The 19,087-nt window shown below is 41.9% G+C and overlaps 1 protein-coding gene across 1 annotated transcript in view; it reads left to right on the top strand.

Moving 5' to 3' along the window:
• The first annotated feature begins 344 nt into the window (after positions 1-344).
• The window catches only part of PDGFD (platelet derived growth factor D), a 188,073-nt gene continuing 169,330 nt past the window's right edge, over positions 345-19,087 (top strand). The window contains exon 1 of the mRNA XM_081952375.1: positions 345-1,106. Coding sequence (XP_081808501.1) covers positions 974-1,106 — 133 coding nt within the window. The 5' untranslated portion in view covers positions 345-973. The remainder of the gene's footprint in view (positions 1,107-19,087) is intronic.

The raw sequence follows: 19,087 nt of genomic DNA, 5'->3' as shown, positions 1-19,087 counted from the left end.
TATGTGATTGGGACCCACAAGGAATTTGTCTTTCTCAATGTACCTAAAAAGACAAGATACATTGGTCAAGAATCATAAGGAACAACACTTAATGATAGTCATAGGGTACAAATACGCAATCAGGAAACAATCAATATACATACAAATCTTAAGGATACAAGCAACAAAGTTACAGTCCTGCAGTCATAAGTGGGAGGAGATGGGTGATAGGAACTCCCACGAGAAGACTTATAGTAATAGTAATAGCAGCCTTAGTTAATAGTTTGACAGTGGTGAGGGGAAAGCGCTCACGACCCACCCATCGCTCTGCCTCGGGCACCCCCAGAATTGCAGAGACACCCATTCTGATCGCTCTCGAGCCAACTTCGCCAGAGACCTGGGAAAAAAGAAACACTCCCCGCCCGGCCAGCCCCAGAAGGGCAGCACGACTCGGCAACGGTAGAGGGCGAGGGGGGCGTTGTAGCCTTCGGCTCGCTCGCCAACCTTCCCTTCTCCAACCTCCCCCCCCTCCACCTCCCGCCCCACACATAAACACACCGCAGTGCGCGCGTGTGAGGGAAACTCCCCTCTTTCGGGATCCCTTTTCTTGCTTCAGCGGCCGGTGGCGGACGGGGAGACGCGAGAGGTGGAGCGGGGGAAAAGCTCTGCGGGTCTCGCTTTTTGTACCCAAGTCGGCAAGCCAGGGATCTTCCCACCGCTTTAAGCCCTGCAGCCATTCCGGCTGAAATCTCTCCCCCCCCCCCGCCTCCCCTTTTCTTTCAAAAGTTTTTTCTCGACTTCGGACGTGCGCTCAGAGACTTAAGAGGTGAACGGAGCAAAGAGAGAAAGGCAAGCGGGTGCTTTGCCGGCTTGGAAAGGGACTGTGGACCAGAAGATCTCCCACCCATTAGCCAGAAGATTGGTGGTCGCCTTGCTACTGCTCCTTTTTAATTTTCTTTTTAAAGACTTTTCATCTGCCCGGCAAAGTCTCCCGATGCAAATGCTAGCGCCGTTCCTCCTTTACGTGGTAGCCTGGGCCACTTTTTGCCCCCAGCAGCAGGGATCCGCCGCCGGCAGCCAGAGCGGGTCGATCAGAGCCTTGCGCGCCTCGAACCGGCGGCGAGATGGTGAGTGATCTTCTTTTTTCACCTATTCCTCACTGATGGGTGAAATTGGCCAGGCGGCAGCCAAAAGCTGAAGGTTGTGGAAGCGCGCCCCCTACACGTTCTCCTGAGAGGTGCACTTGAACGGGGAGATGGGGGGGAAAGGAGGGGGGAAAGTTGTTAGGGTTGGAGGGCTGTGCAAAGCAACTTTTATTCAACTCTCTCTTTATTTTTTGGACTACCTTACAGCCAGATATTTCCTACAGCCAGTGTAAATGATCACAGAAGTAATGCATGGTCTTCCGCTTGAAACTTAATATACAGTACAGTGAAAAATTACACTCAGGTTGTGAAAAGCAAATACATATCGTGTAAAGCAGTAAGATTAAGAATTATTTATTGGTCAAGTGTGATTGGACTCACAAGGAATTTGTCTTCGGTGCGTAAGCTTTCAATGTACATTAAAAAAAGACATTCATCAACAATCCTAAGATACAACACTTAGTGATAGTTATAGGATACTAAATAAGCAATCAAAAATCATACTAGGAAATGAAATCACACAGTATAAATCGTAAAGATACAAGCAATAAGCTTATAGTCATAAGTAGAAGGAGATAGGTAATAGGAAGGATGAGAAGAATAATAGTAATACAGTCTCAGTAAATAGTTTGACAGTGTTGTTGGAATTAGTTATGATGGCTTGCAGGGGAAAAACCGTCCTGGTGTTTAGTTGTTCTGGTGTGCAATGCTCTATATTGTCGTTTTGAGGGTAGAAGTTGAAACAGTTTATGTCTAGGATGTGAAGGGTCTGTAGATATTTTCACAGCCTTCTTTTTGACTCCTGCAATATATATTTTCAAAATAACTTGAAAAGAAGTCTGGATCCCATAAAATAAAATGTTACTTTCAAGAAAAGATGCTGATCTTCTGTTAGATGCTCAAGTAAGATTTTCCTATAAAGGTGTGTATCTTTTTACAGATCCACAGTCATCCACGCTGCAGCAAAAGTTGTAGGCACATTTACCAATCCCGAGGAATAATGCCTAGCAAATCCTGCCCATTAGAGAGACATCCAAAAGAATGCATCTTGCTTAGCATTTCAGGATAATTGGATAAGTGCATCCAGCTTTCGCAAAATCTTTTGGCAGGACCATTTCTTTCATTCGGCTTTTGCATCGAATTATTGCTTTTGTAGAAAGACCAGAATGAAATCAAGGCAGAAATTGTGTCTGGTAACGCTAAATTAATTGACCTTTTAAAAAACATGCTGGCAGCATATACATGCTTAGGCAAGACACAACCTGCGAAAATCTTCCTGGAAAATAGTATTTCCATATCATGGATACACTCTGAACTGAGTTTATATCACATAGAAGTGCTTTACATCTAAAAAAATATTCCATGATTATGAAAAGCTGGCTTTCTGTTCTTTAATCAGATACAGTAAGACAATGAAAAGTGTTATCAAAGGCTTAACACGCTCAAACAACTTACATTGCCACCTCTTGGATGTTCAAGACTTCCCACCCAAAAAAAAAAAAAAAGGATGAAGCAGTCATAGCCTTTTGTTATTTAAAGTGCATCATCTCAAGTTTTACTTACTTACAGTTACTTATTGCTTATTTCAGGTGGCAAAGCTGGAAAGTAGCGTTTTCAAAAGTTTCAAGAGCTTCTTTCAAACTTGAAATGAGCTAGGTAGACCAAAAACTGATTGATTATGCGCCATTGAGTAGTTTTAGCAAATGGATATATTTTCTCCATAATGTTCTATTCATGGTACTTCAGGTCTTAGAATAACAGAGTTGGAAGGGACCTTGGAGGTCTTCCAATCCAACCCCCTGCTTAGGCAGGTAACCCTACACTACTTCAGACAAACAGCTATCCAACATCATCTTAAAAACTTCCAATGTTGGAACATTCACAACTTCTGGAGGCAAGTTGTTCCACTGATTAATTGTTCTAACTGTCAGGAAATTTCTCCTCAGTTCTAAGTTGCTTCTCTCTGATTAGTTACCACCTATTGCTTCTTGTTCTACCCTAAGGTGCTTTGGAGAATAGTTTGACTCCATCTTCTTTGTGGTAACCACTGAGATATTGGAACACTGCTATCATGTCTCCCCCTGGTCCTTCTTTTCATTAAACTAGACATACCCAGTTCCTGCAAGCGTTCTTTATAGGTTTTAGCCTCCAGTCACCTAATCATCTTGGCTGATCTTCTCTGTACTCTTTCTAGAATCTCAACATCTTTTTTACAGTGTAGTGACCAAAACTGGATGCAGTATTCCAAATGTGGCTTTAGCAGGGGATTATAAAGTAGAATTCACACTTCACGTGATCTTGATTCTATCTTTCTGTTTATTCAGCCTAGAACTGTGTTGGCTTTTTTGGCAGCTGCTGCACACTGCTGGCTCATATTTAAATGGTTATCCACTAGGACTCCAAGATCCCTCTCACAGTTAGTACCATTCAGCGACAATTCATTTTCCAACAGTCCATTCCCCTTGCTGTTAGTCATCCCCTTCTTCTTTTTCCTTTTAACTTTCTTAGTATTGGAACCTTCTCTAGAGAGCTCAGTGTTTGGTTGATTTGTGTAATGATCCATTGTCTTGTTTCCCTGGCTGTTCAAGGTATTCTCAGAAGCCTTTTCAAGAGGCATCCACAGTTCAAGAAATATAATTCTACTTGTAGATAACTCCTATTATGCACAATAGAATGCTCTCTATATTACCAACCATAAGGTATAAAAGTACAAATAGGTTTTCAAACTTCTCAGAACATTTCAACAGAGAAGCTGCTATTAAAAAGCTAACAACAACAAAAATAGGCTCTTGGGAAGGTTAGATGTTTGAGCTATTGAGTGAGACTAATTTCTAAGATCAGAAGCTCTAGAATTTAGAAGTGTTCCCTCAAACTATTTTCTTGATTGGGTAATAATTATTCAGAAGCAAAAGAAGTGATATTTCCTGCTTATGATAAAATGTTACACAGTTCCTTTTCAGATAGACTCTTACCCTTCAAAGATATTAATAGAGCTGTAAGTTATCGTATACATTTGGTACCAAAACATTCATAGACTGAAGCCATTGGCACCTTTCAAGCTGCATCTTCTATTTTTGAGATCTCCAGAATCACACTGCTGAAATTCATCGTCAAAATTGAAACTTTCATCTGCAGTGCGACAGTCTCTTATTCTTTCTACAATTTAGGACTTAAGGTAGTGAACTTTTTATGCCTTCTAAGCCAGATATAGCCATGATGAGAGCTGCCAATGTACAGGTATGCCTTGACTTTCAACCAAAATTGGAACCAGAACATCTGTGGCTAATGAGACAGTTGCAAAGTAAGTTGCATCCGATTTTTTGCAGTGATTGTTAATTAACCATTACAGTCATTAAGTGAATCACATAGTCGTTAAGCAAAGCTGGCTTCCTTCATTGACTTCGCTTATCAGAGGTCACCTAGGAAGGTCTCAAGTGGTGATGGAGATGGTTATGATCACATAACCCTGGGATTTTGCAGCCGTCATAAATACATGCTGCTTGCCATGCATCAAAATTGTAAATATGGGGACGCCATCAGATCATAAACGTGAGGACTGGTCATAAGTCACTTTTTTCAGCACTGTTATCCAGAGGTGGGCTTCACATAATTTAAAAACCAGTTCGTCTAGTGCAGAACTGAAAATGTGAACATGCTTGTGCACGACTTCAAACACACAATGATTTCATGCATACGGCTTCCAGCACAACTTCTCGGGCAGCCGCGGTGAGTAGAGCGGGTGGGGTGCAGAAATCAGCTGGGCTGCATGAGCGGGGCGAGCGAGCCAGTGAGTGAGATATATAGGATGAGATAGAGTTGGAGGGGGCGGGACGAGCCCAGCCGTTGGTCGGAACTACCAACTTGTCCAAACAAATCTGAACCGGCAGCAGCCCACCTCTGGTTATATCTTTGAATGGTCCCTACATGAATGGTTTTAAATCAAGAACGATCTGTAGTTTGTTTTAAAAAATGACTATGGAAATGATTGGAAAATGAATGAATCGGTGACTATTGCTTCAGACGTCAGGATAATACAAGAAGCAATTGATATTTCTTGATCTCTACCTGCTGGGAGAAATGGGCTCATTTTTTTAAAAAAAATTATTTTATTTTTTGAACAAACACAAACAGACAAACAAAAAACAAAAACATAAATGCATCTTCCATTGCAAATTATAGAAAGTGTGTCAGTTGGTTACACAAAATTTCTATGCATCCCTTCCGTAGTCATCACTTGCAATTCATATCAAATCACATATTTTTAAATCAAATATATTTATATATGTTACTATTATTGTATCTCAACCTTCATTTGACTATGATTGCTTTTACATCCTTTTATGTGAAATAATCTAAATCTAAAATTTTTTTATAATGGCATTCCATTAGATCTTCCTAAAAACATCCAATAACATTACATCTTTATAACATGTTCTAAATAAAAATTGATTATATTTAATAATAAAGCTTTGAAACCTCCTCTCTTAGTCTGCATTTGTAGATTATATAAAATTATATTATATATTAGATTATAAATATGAAATTATACACACACACACACACACACACACACAGACATATATACACACATACATACACAGATTATATATATATATATATATATATATATATATATATATATATATATATATATATATATATATATATAGACTATAACTATTATTACTTCATTTTATACAAAATATATATATATATATATTTGACTATAACTATTATCACTTCATTTTATACAAAATACTCTAAGTTTAACTAAGATTAACTTAATTTTTATTATGTACTTTCATTACATCAACCTATATCTTTCCAGTAACAGTACAGTCTTATGTCTTTTGCCATTTGTAGCATTAGTATTCTAATTACTTTCTTGGTAAATCTTGTATGGACTTCTCTTTGCAAGTTGTTGTTCATTTGGTATCTCATAAAAACTTGCAACCCTCCATCTGCTCCTACCATCAGATTGTCTTTGGTTATCACTAGTGCTTCTGTCAACATTTCTCTCCTTATCTCCATCAATTTTTCTCTCTTTTCTTCTTCTATACTTTGAAATCTGGGGTAGAGTTCCAGTCCATCTATCTCCCCTTTCCATATTCCGCTCTTGCCATTTCCAACCACACTCAATTTGTTGTCAGTGTCCACAATTTTCTTATCTCTTTGCTCATTTTTTCCTTCAATCTTTAGAACTCTGTCCTCCATTTCCTTCATTTGATAAACATCCTCAATTTTTCCATCACATTTTTCTGTTTTGTATTCTATATTCTCCAATCTCTTCTCAATTTTCTCTGTTACTACTAGTGACTTTTGAATTTCAAACATAATCATTTGCAATGTTATATTTTCTTTTTTATGCTGCGCCATTCTTCCAATTTGTAATCACTGCCACAATAGCATTCAAGGCTTTTTATTAAATTTCAAGCAAGTTTATTATAATCTTTTAAGTCAAGGTTTTGTCTTCCCTCCAGTCCAGCTAGTGATAGAACTCCCGAAGAACACCTGTGTAAACAATCTGTGCTCTTCCTATTATCACTCTCAGTAAACAAGCTGAGAAGCCTTGGAGTGTCAAATGATTAAAGAGAAAGAGAAAAAACAATGTTTTCAAGCTTCCAGCTTCTAAATGGCAGCATTACTTCTTTTCCCTCTGTTGTTACAGCCCTCTTTATATTCCCTTTTCATATCTTCTTTATGTTCCAAATTTAAAGAAAAAAAATCTTAAATGGAGAAAAAAAACAATCCAATCAAGCATTATAGAAAAAAAAAGAAAAATTTTAATCCATAGGTATAAGAAAAAAATAAAAAGTAGTAGAAGAAAAACTAATACATTCAGTTTAAAAAATAGGGAACATTTGCAAAAATTCCATCCATAAAAAAGAATTTAAAAAAGATAACAGACTAAGTTTAATGTAGCTTCATTTCGCCGCTCACTCTCTTCTGTCTTCAATTTTAATTTAACTTAGATTTTTTTTGGGGGGGTAGTCTTTTTTCTAATAATAAAATTTCCTCACCAATTCGACACACTTTCTCTTTCCGCTTTCTTTCCGTCCCAACTTCAGCAGCTTCAAAGGCTGCATTTCTGTCATCAGAAATAAGAGCTTCTCCTGGATCAATCAGGGACTTTGCGGTGTCCCTGCGATCAGCAGGATGTACTCTTCACTATCACCATCTCTGCGGGATGGTTTAGGTCCAAAAGGACCATCCAGTGGCAGAAATATCGACTGCGATCTGGGAGCTCCAAGATCGCACGTCGTATTGTCGCAACGTCAGCTCCTTTCTCCAGAAATGGGCTCATTTTTGTGGGACAACTAATTCACTGCGGGACTGGACTAGACAGACCTTTGGTCTGATCCAGCAGGAGGCTTGCTGCTATGTATGTTTCTTTGCCAAGTATCCTTCATCATCCTTATTTTTTTTTTTTTTAAAGAAAATTTTATTGGTTTTTTTTAAAATTTACAAGGAAAAAGGTAGTGGAAAGGTATACAAATTTTGGCAGTTGCAAAGTGTGGTAGGCTCCCCCTCCCTCCAAACTCATAGTATACATCTGAGTATAAATCATTAATACATAGTTATATATAATCAGCATGTTAGTTCTATTGGTACTTTCAATCAGTTTAATACATAGTAATATATAATCCACATGTTAATTCCATTACTACTTTCGGTCAGTTTATATCAATGAGATTTTCTTATTCATTTTTGTGATCTGAGCTTTCTTGGTATTGCCCCTTCTCCCCCCGCTGGCAGAGCTCCGGCCCCTCCCGTGTCCTGTATATCCGTTGTAGGATCTTCTGTTTTTTCTAGGTGTATTTTGTTTTTTTCCATAAAGGCCTGTGCCTCTGTGGGTGTGTTAATTCTAATTCTTGTCTCCTCCCAGAATATCAACATACCTTCAGGCATCAACCATCTAAACCACACCCCCTTCTGGTATAATTTATTCGCTAATTGCGAATAATTTTTCCTTTTCCCCCTAATTTTCTTGGGGATCTGCTTCAAGATAGTTATTTCCCTATCGTGGTATGTCAGGGCTTGCCCCCTTTGTACACCCAGAATTTCGTCTCTTGTGCTTTTTCTAAGAAATTTAATATGTACCTCCCTGGGTACATTGTGTGTTCTGGCATAGGTTGAGTTCACTCTATAAACCAGATCTATCTCCCATTCCATCTGTTGTTTTTCTTTGTGTGTATATTCAGCCAAGATGTTTATCATGATGTCCCTTATGTTTTCATCATCTGCTTCCATCACGTTTTGAAATCTAAGATAAAAGGACATTCTCTCAAATTCTGTTTTCATTTGTTGGGTATCAAGTTCTTTGTTTCCCTTCTGCACCGCCTCTACCCCCCCCTCACCTCCGCCACCCCACCCTCCACAAGGTCCAGTCTCTGTGAGTTCTTATAAATTTGGGCTTGGTTCTCTTTAATTTCTTCTTTCATTTCCTTTAATTGTTTCTTAATTTCCTCTTGTCCCTGTAAGAGTTGCTGAAGCATTTGTTGCAAATCCGTCTCTGTACTTTTAGGTTGCATCAGGTCTGTAATCTTTGATTGTGTAGCAGGACTGGATGTTGCTGATGTCGAGACAGAGGTAGCAAAGCCAGGCTTTCCAGGGGGTGGTCTTTTAGGAGACATAGTTTATAGAATAAAGAGTTCAGTCAGTGTAGAGAATGGACAGCTGGAGCGGCAGAGCAGCCAGATGAGTCCAGGAGGCAGAAGGTCCAAGCAGGAGAGAATTTCTCTAGTCAGCCTGGCAATAGAGTAAAATTTTTCACCCCAGAGAGTTCAAAGAGTAACAATCCACAAGAGATTCTTCTGGGTAGCACGGAGACAAAGACCGGAAGCCTGAGTTTTTAAAGGTGGAGTCAGGTTTCACAGTTCATGAAGACAACGGAAGTGTGCCATCTTGCCCTGCCAGCTTTGGGCTCAGAGGCATAACAAAGTTCTCAAAGTTCTCAAAGTCCTCAGATCATCAGTAAATTATGGAGTTAAATTCAATGAAAGTCACTTTAAGCAAGGGTGTGGCATCATTGGTTGGCTCTCCCCCCTCCTCCTTCCCCTGGGGCTGAGAGCAAAATTGTTCCAAGCCGCCTGTCCGAGGGGGGGGAAATCCCCCTCCCTCCAGCCGCACCTCCAATATTAGCCGAAAGTGAAAGTTTTAAAATGCTGAAAAGTTCTTCAAATCAACAAAGGGAGTGAGGGGGGGTATGCGCCTCACCACACCGCCGCTGCTTCCTTCTGCTTTTTCATTCTCCGATCAGCCTGTTGCGAAGACGCTTTACGCGCCCTCCAATACTGCTCCCCGGTGCCTAGAGTGAGGCGGGGGGCCCCCACCAGCTGCCGCCGATGCAGGGATCCCCCGCGATGCCGCTCCTCCGGCAGGACGCCTCTTTGGGCGTCCTGTGCCCCCCAAGGAGTGGGGAAGCCCACCGGGGAGCCGGAGCGAGCAAACGAGTTGCCCGTCGCCGTCAGCCACCGGAACCGGAAGTCCTTCATCATCCTTATTGTCCACTTGCCAAGAGATGTGAATTTTAATCTACAGGAGTTCAACCTCCTCTCTATGCTCAAAAATAGGATCCTGGTGGAGAAAACTAACCCTATGTGGCTGCCCAGAGATTTCATCTGTAGGCAATTATATTTCACTTGCAGATGGCATTCAGCTACCTTATTTAATAGCTAAGTATCAGTCTGTAAGGTTCCATGATATGTTTAAGCCACGATGAGCCAAAAATGAGACTTAGATGGAGACTTGAATAACAATCAGCATTTAATCTTTGATCAAAGTTTAAAGACTTGATGGTCAAACATATCCAAGGATACGCAGGGAAGAATTACCCCACTTCAGGGGAGATGTTACCCCTTATATATGGTTAAGAATAGTTATGAAACCATCAGTTACATCTCCAATTCTGGCATCTTTGATTTGTTTATCCTTTGGACAGGATAGAGCAGTGATGGCTAACCTTCTTCTAAAGGTGTGCAAAAATTGTGTGTGTGCACACTATTGCGCATGCATGCATGTCCACCCCACCTGCACATGTGCTCATGATCCCCCGGTGCATGCACATGGGACCCCCACATGGCCCTCCATGGGAGGCCGTTTCGCCCTCCCCAGGCTTCAGGAAAGCCTCCAGAGCCTGGGGAGGGTTAAAATGGTTTTCCCCGGCCCTCCGGAAGGCCAAAAATCAGCTGGCCAGCGCACGCACGCACGCATGCATGCCGGAGCTGAGGGCTGCCATTCCGGCAAATTTGGCTCTGTGTGCCACAGGTTCGCCATCACAGGAATAGAGCATCTTAATTACCCCCTTCAGCTATCTCCTTATCTCTTGCGTCTCCCTTTGTTCTCCCTCAATTGATCACTCAGATCGCTCTCAGGGGACATCAAAAGGGCATAATATATGTCTGTTTCAGAAAGCAAATGTTTACATGTATGGGTTACAAAGGTTCACAGAATCACAAATAACAAGTTTCTAATAAGTCTATTCTGGTATTATTTAGTATATCCTTATTACTATTCTTCTTCAAGTCAGAAAGCAAAAATTCAGAGTCAAGAAGAGCTTAAATTTGTGCTAGAGGAATTCCTCCCCCTCCCTTGTTCTTTTATTTGCTTCAGCTGAGGGAGGGAGTGATAGAAAGCAGCTCAGCGTTCAAGCCCCCCCTCCGACTGCTGGATTGGCCCTCCCTGCTGGATTTCTGACTATTCAAATGCCAAGACTTGGAATAAACTAACCTTACAACATGGGGGAGGGGGTTCCCCTTGCAAATCGTCACAGAGATCTCTGCAGCTGCAGTTTTGTGGCCTCACAAGTCTTAAGATTTTTACTGATTCAAATGAAAGAGGAAGGGAAACAAAAACACCAATGTATTTCTTTCGGTTAGGGAGGCGGGCAGTTTTAAGTAGCAAAATGAACACAGAGGGGGAATACAAGCAGTGAAGATAATTTTTTTGCCCTCCAGTTGTGTAAATATTTTTTCAAAGATTTACAGCTGCAAACAGCTGGACCCTTAACACTTCCCCTTTGCAGATGTTTACCAAGGGAAGTGCTTGAAGAAATAATAGCAAGGAAGTTCTTCCTATTGCTGCAGAAGGTATATTGTCTTTCCTTTCAGTCAATCAACTCCTGGTCTTTTTCTCTGATATCATATTCTTCCAGGGTAGGGCTGGCTGGTTTTCTCCTCTGTTCCTATTTTCCCAGCATTTCAGCCTCCAGGCATTTAAGTGATGCTCTCTAGTTTCTGGATGGAGGGTGTGTTTAGTCTTATTTGGAATTATCGCCCCAGGCCAACAGGAGCTAGCCTTGTGTCCTGCCAATTTCAGGTGCTCATGTTTCATCCAGGGAGTGAGTCTACTTAGAGGCCCTGCAGGCAGAGGAAATTTGAACCTTCTTCTCTTTTCAGCTATAGCTTTTGAGACCACCCTCCCTCTTAAACAATCAACCAGGAATTGCTGGCATACAATAATAGATGAGAGATCCTCCCCTCCTTCCCCCCCCCCCAAAAAAAATATATTGCATTTTGTTTTATAAAGTTTGCCCAGATCTGAACATGTTCTAACATACTCCTTGAGGTACAGAGCTAGGGCAATATAAAATATTCCAGGCTCTGTCTTGTCCAGATTTCAAAAACCTTTGCTGCTTTGAAGAAAATAATAACAATATTTTTTTTAAAAAAAACCATTCAGCATTTCATGATCCACTGCTAGAGATCACCAGCTTAACTGCTGGAAATTCTAAGGCAGGAAGACTTTTTCCTACAATGGAAAATAACCATTTGGATTACTTTTCCTAGAAACGTTTAGGTAAAAGATACTTGTTATAGCAGTTGAACAGAATCGAAGAAGGCTCCTTTGCTTTACAAAGTCAAGCACGACAGAGCTAAATGTTGTAGTCTTCTAGAACAAGGGTCTCCAACCTTAACAACTTCAAATCCCAGAATTCCTCAGCCAGCTTTGCTCTGGAAGACGTTTCGGGCTTCCAGAGGGCCTTCAGAGCCAGGGGAGGGCAAAAATGCCCCCCTGCTGTGGTGCAGGAGGCTGAGTAGGCCACCCACCCAGGGCCACACCCACCCAGCAACTGGGCAGAGAACTGGTTGCTAATTTTTTTCAATCCCACCCCTGGTTAAGACATGTGCAGGGATAGTTCTGCTTGTCTTAAAGTAAAGCCAAGAACTATTTTTATGCCACTTCATAGAGGAACAGATGGATTATGTCAGAGGTTCTTGTGAATTACATCTCATTTCATCAGATGTACAAAATGTCCTTAATATGTATGCTTACACACAGACATTTATGATTTAATGGGGGTTAAGTACAAACAATGAGGTCAAAACCAAACAAAACGCAGAAAGCAGAGACAGTGATGAATGCCTGTCAGTGGCCATTCACAAAACATCTATTGAACCATGATTCAGCCATCCTTGCAGAGGTTACATAATTAATTTGGATGTTTTGAAATAGATTGTTGATTCTTGCTCAAATCCTAGGATCTATACCTCTTCATAAATTGTGTTACTTTGCAGTTCAGTGGTTTTTACTCCGAGGGTAATATTTTAAACCTGGGATAAAATAGACTGTAGTCTATGAATGATTACCTCAGTATAAAACTTAATGTTGTCTTTACCGTGTCATGTCCCTTTTTGCTTTGGTAAAACTGTGGATGGAATTGGAAAACATCTAGGTAGTCCTGGACATACAACCACAATTGAACCCAACATTTCTGTTGCTAAATTGTTAAATGAGTTTTGTCCCATTTTATGACCTTTCTTGCCAGAGTGGTTAAGTCAGGGGTGTCCAAACTTGGGAACTTTAAGACTTGTGGACTTCAACTCCCAGAATTCCCCAGCCAGCCATGGCTGGCTGGGGAATTCTGGGAGTTGAAGTCCACAAGTCTTAAAGTTCCCAAGTTTGGACATCCCTGGGTTAAGTGAATCGCTGCAGTTGTTAAGTTACTCACATTGGCTGTTAAGTGAATCTGGCTTCCCTATTGACTTTGTTTGTCAGAAGGTCGCAAAATGTGATCACATGATCCTGGGATACTGCAACCGTCCTAAAGGTGAGCCAGTTGCCAAGCGTAAGTCATAAGTGTGAAATTGGTCATAAGTCACTTTTTTCCAGAGTCGTCGTAACTTCGTACAGTCACTAAATGAACTGTTGTAAGTCTAGGACTACCTACACTAGGAAAAAGCTGCATGGTTTACGCATAATGTAAAATTTGTCTTCCCTTATCTTGGAGTCCATTAGAAATGTTGGTCTGAAGGCCTCTATCCCACTGGATGTACCGTGAAAAATAGTAACTTATTAGGCTGTGGAAATCATTATTTTTATTGACAAGGGAGCAAATCCTTTAGTGCAAGGATAGTCATAAGCAGTGGTGGGATTCAATTTTTTTTACTACTGGTTCTGTGGGCATGGCTTGGTAGGCGTGGGGTGGCTTGGTGGCAGGGGAAGGATACTGTAAAATCTCCATTCTCACCCCACTCCAGGAGAAGGATACTGCAAAATCCCCATTCCCTCCCCACTCCAGGGGAAGGTTACTGCAAAATCCCCATTCCCTCCCCACTCCAGGGGAAGGTTACTGCAAAATCCCCATTCCCTCCCGATCAGCTGGGACTCGGGAGGCAGAGAATAGATGGGGGCGGGGCCAGTCAGGGGTGGTATTTACCGGTTCTCTGAACTACTCAAAATTTCTGCTACCGGTTCTCCAGAACTGGTCAGAACCTGCTGAATGCCACCTCTGATCATCATGATAGTTATCAAACCACTGGAATTCTCTGGATAGTCTCTTAGTGACTATCAGACTCCACAGTAGCTTTGAATGTCTTGCTATCCAGAAACAAAATGACCCCCCCCCCAAAAAAGAAAAACCTTAGAGGAGCATCTTTAGGAAAAAGAGCGAATACCACCCGTGCCTTCTGCTGCATTCGCCATGGCAGCCATTTTGTGAGAATATCACAGTACGCAATGAAGCTAAACTGGATGGCCTTTTCCAACACTGTGCCTCTGTGCCTCCAAAATGTCATATTAATGTGTCAGATAGAAATCTAAATCCTGTCTTTCCTCGGGCAACTCAAAGCTGCATTCATTGTAATCCCTTATCCATGCCCCCCTCCCCTCAAACACACAAATAACCCTGCGACAGAGGTTAGGTTGAAAGATAACAGCACCTGAGGGCAGAACAAGAAGCAATGGGTGGAAACTAATCAAGGAGAGAAGCAACTTAGAACTGAGGAGAAATTTCCTGACAGTTAGAGCAATTAATCCGTGGAACAACCTGCTTCCAGAAGTTGTAAATGCTCCAATGCTGGAAGTTTTTAAAAAGATGTTGGATAACCATTTGTCTGAAGTGGTCTAGGGTTTCCTGCCTAGGCAGGGAGTTGGACTAGAAGACCTCCAAGGTCCCTTCCAACTCTGTTATTCTATTCTATTCTATAATGGCTGGCTGAAAGCCACAGTTGAAATTTCAATGAGAGTTCCTTCCCATCCACACTTCATTTCAATGAGAGTTCCTTCCCATCCACACCTTACGGACCACATCACAGAGGTCCAGAAAGGTTCGCCGACTCATTTCATAGTAGCTTTTGAAATGCAGCTCTGCAGCTGCCCAAAGGTTGTGGTGAGAGTTGCTTAGAGCAGATGCCCATAACAATTCCACTGGATCAGCACTTCCCTAAATGCCTACCTTTGAGCTCCAGAAGAAGGAAGAAAATGACCAATGGGGCTCAGCTGTAATCAATATGCTGGAGTTCCTCAAAGCACTTGGCAGTCAGCGTCTGCCTTGTTTTATCAGATAGATGTATATCATGCAAAGCAGATATTTCAATTATAAACTCGCCAGTTAGTCTCAAGAGTTACAGAAACCAACTGAACAGCCTTTTCAGCACCAATCTTTTAAGAACCTTTGAAAGTGATTGTCTCTCATCACAACATTTTTATGGCTGGAAAAAAAATATCACCGATAAATAGATTTCTAGTTCTGAAAGAATGGCATGATGGCAGCCCAAGACAACAGTGAAATGGTCAGCTACACATTAATGTAACCATGCTGCAGATTTTATTTAGTTATTTATTTATTTATTTGTTTAGTTAGTTAGTTGTTAGTTGGTTAGTTATTAGTTAGTTAGTTAGTCAGTCAGTGTGCATGTATAGAAATAAAAACATTTTATTCAAAATTGCAACTGTAGCAACAAATATAAGATCCATTATTGCAACATTTTGCTTCGTCCTGTGTTTCTAAGTCAACTTTAAGTGCTCTCCTTTAATTGTAATCTTCAGTTCCTTTTAATTCTCTCTAGTATCCAACCTTCAAAGTTCCATCCTACCAAGTTTTTTTTTTAAAGAATTCAAAACAAAAGCATTTCCCCACGTGGAGAATTTTTATAATGAATCCCAAAATCTTATATCGAATCCACCTGTATTCTTACTTCTGCCTTTCCAAAATCAAAGTTCTAATAACCTTTTGGCTGTTTATTAACTTTTGCTCCTAAATTCTTAAAGTTGTATTTAAAATCTTTTCTTTCTTTTTTTGGCTAAGGATTGAAGGGAAATTGCCCAGTGTTTTCAGAATTGATGATGCAAAGGTTCCTAAGAGTTGAAAAGTAGTTAATAAGCAATTTCCAAAAAGTAATTAGAAAGATAAGTATGTGAATCCAGGGTCCCTTTTGAAGGTGCTAACTGTGGTTTGAGCAGGATGATAATCCCTCATTTCCCAGACCCCTAAAATTGCCAGAGACCATATCTTGCAGTCTCTTCATCAGGAAAAAAAACTGTCTAGAACTTGGGTGTCAAACTCAATTTCATTGAGGGCTGCATCAGGGTTGTGTTTGATCTTGGGGGGCTAGGGGGCGTGGCCAAGGTGGGTGTGGCCAGCTCAACATCACTCATTGAGGCTACATTTTCAACCGCAATGGCCTCCTGCAGCCCCCTTCTAGCGAAAACAGAACACACGGCATCTCTGGACTCACAGGAGGCCAACACGGCCAAAACAGAGCTCAGGGTGGCCTTGCACAGCTTCCCTGAGCTCCATTTTGGCTGGCAGAGGCACTGTGGGCCAGTCCTTCACTGTTTCCAGGATGGCCCCAGGGGGCAGATCTAAGCACACCATGGGCCGGATCTGGCCCCCGGGCCTTGAGTTTGACACCTCTGGTCTAAAACACTGGTGAATGATCTTGAGTCTCTCTTGAGAGGAAGCGTGAAAAGCTTTTCACTGGCTCTTTATTCTTCCTTTGGCTCTACTTTTAGAAGACCTGTCTTCAGTTCACCATTTCTTCCTTGGAAGTCTATGGATAGCAGAGTCTCAAGGCAGAGTTCTCCCTTTAGTAGAGACAGTTATGCCAAAACAGCCCAAGTGAAAAAACAACAACCCTCCCTCATGATAAAGATATCATCAAAATATCAGAAGGAGCTGCGCTGCTACGGTGGTTGGAATGCCATATTGAAGGCTAATTCTGCTCACAGCCTGGAGTTTGATCCTGGCTGGCTCAAGGTTGACTCAACCTTCCACCTTTCCAAGGTCAGTAAAATGAGGAGCCGGATTGTTGGGGGCAATAGGCTGACTCTGTAAAACGTTTAGAGGGGGCTATAAAGCACAATGAAGTGGCATATAAGTCTAAGTGCTGTTGCTATAAGACAGTGATGGTTAACGTTTGCGGGACCGAGTGCCCAAACTGGAACGGCTGTGCATGTACATGCAGTATGTATGTACCAGTTGGGTGATGTGCGCATGCCTGTTTTTGGGACGTTTTGGGGGCCATTTTCAGGCTATTTTCCGGGCCATTTTCAAGACGTTTTTGCCCCAAAAAACAGCCCCAAAACAGCCTGAAAACAGCCTGTAAATGGCCTGAAAACAGCCTGGTTTTGGGCTCTCAGCTAACTAGTAGTAAAGCGGTCAGGCACCTACCGCTGGATATCATGATAAAGCTATCATGTTAATGTCACTTGGAATGAACAGAAAAGTAGGAAGTCAGGGAAGCTGTGGTTTGTGGGAAAGATGACAGTACAACCCTCCCCCCCCCAGGTCATTCAGACGCGTTCCTGCCCTTCCTTCTCATTAAATAACTGCAAGAACAGCACATTTGACACATAGGAATTCCTGCAACAATCTCTTCTCCATTGAAATATTTATGAAGTACATTTTCTTTGATGAAATGGAATGAGAATAGGTTGGACAAATGCAAAATGCCTCTGCTCAGCTTTACTTTAAATTAGCTTTCCTCATATTGGCATGCCGCAGATCTGTTGGACTCCTGCTCCCTTCGTTTTGAACCGGCGCAGCTGTGCTTTCTGAAACACAAGAAGGTTTAATTTAAGACTGTGCTTGTGGTTTGTTTGTTTTTTCCCCTCCTTGCACAAAACCTCTGGGTCAATTCCAAATCTTACCTTCCCCCAAATCTTAAACTTGGTCTCCATACCCTGGTATGCTGGCCATGGATATTTTCCACTTTCTGGCCCTTCTTCCGTGGCTGTCACATTTGTTTTGATTCAATTTCACTGTTACTTGTAGACAGGGGCGGGATTGAAAAAGGTTAGCAACCGGTTCTCTGCCTGGTTGCTGGGTGGGTGTGGCCATGGTGGGAGTGGCCTCCTTGGCCTCCTGCACCACACTGAGGGGGGATTTTCCGCCCTCTCCAGGCTCTGGAGGCTTTCCTCAAGCCTCCAGGAAGGCAAAAATGGCCTCTCCGTGGCTCCTGAGGCCCTCTGGAGGCTGGAAATGGGCCTGTTTTTGGATTTCCAGGAGGCCCATTTTTTGCCCTCCCAGAGCCTCCTCACGGGAGCCCTTGGAGGACAAATGGGCCGCATGGCGGCTCCTGGGAGGGGAGGGGCAGGGTGGTCGCCCCACTGGTCCATGCAACAACCAGTTCAGCAAACCAGATGTAAATTTAACATCCAGTTCACCCAAACTGGTGCGAACCGGCTAAATCTCACCCCTGCTTATATATTTTTATTTCGACAAGCCAGGGCCATATTCTGTGACACTGTGAGACTTGGGAAATTGAGGCAATGGAATTCTGATTCAACTGCTGTCCGTTCAAGATAAAAGAGTGTAGATAGTTTTGCAGTATTTGTTTTGGAGCTGCAAGGTGAGGAAATACAATGTTGTGAGAAATCCTGCCTTGTTGTGTGTCCGAGATACTGGGTTTTATCCTTTGCCAAGGATGGAATGGGGCAGCAGGGATGGCTACAGGGTGCACAAATTTGCTGCCCGGGATGTGGAAGTGACATGGTTTTACGTTTTGTAACTGCATTTGAACTGTTGCTACATTTTAGTCTGAAGGGTTTGATATATCTTCTTGTGAGTCACATTAAATGCCTCTGTGTGGCAGTAAGGCAACGTAACATTAATTTTGATGAATGACTGAATGGATAATATGGACGGAGTGAATTCATCGTGGGTCACTGCAGCTCTTCTTGAACTAAACTCTGACTGCAGGCTTTCCTAATTTGATACCCTCCAGACATATGCTGCATGCAACATTTTGGATATTCACTTAACTCATTTGGAAAGGCATGAGACTGGAGGAGGTTAATTATACTACAAAGATTTTTCATTTTCCATTATAAGAATAGAAGCCCAAATAAACATGTGCAACAGATATTTCTCTTACCATGAAGCATGACATTTCCTGAGGTTCTTGCAAATAATAAATTGTCTATGACATCAAGTTTCCTCTTCTATCTGAGTAATCTCTAGTCTCATTCCTTGGCACTGATCTCCATCTCACGTTTTAAAAGGCAATTTCCTACATTTGTGCTTTAGCAGTTTGGGATCCTGAAAAAGGAGCCACCCGGCTTGCTGAATCAACTTCCTGCTTGCTTACAAATCCTTCTATCCTGCATCTTAACAGAATAACAGAGTTGGAAGGGACCTTGGAGGTCTTCTAGCCCAACCCTCTGCTCAAGTAGGAGACCCTATGCCATTTCAGGCAAATGGCTGTCCAATCTCTTCTTAAAAACTTCCAGTGACGGAGCAG

This window comes from Natrix helvetica (genome assembly GCF_964273705.1).
Source record: "Natrix helvetica genome assembly, chromosome: 4".
NCBI lineage: Eukaryota > Metazoa > Chordata > Lepidosauria > Squamata > Natricidae > Natrix > Natrix helvetica.
Note: the sequence above shows the minus strand (reverse complement) of the source record. Positions and strands in the feature narration are given on the sequence as shown.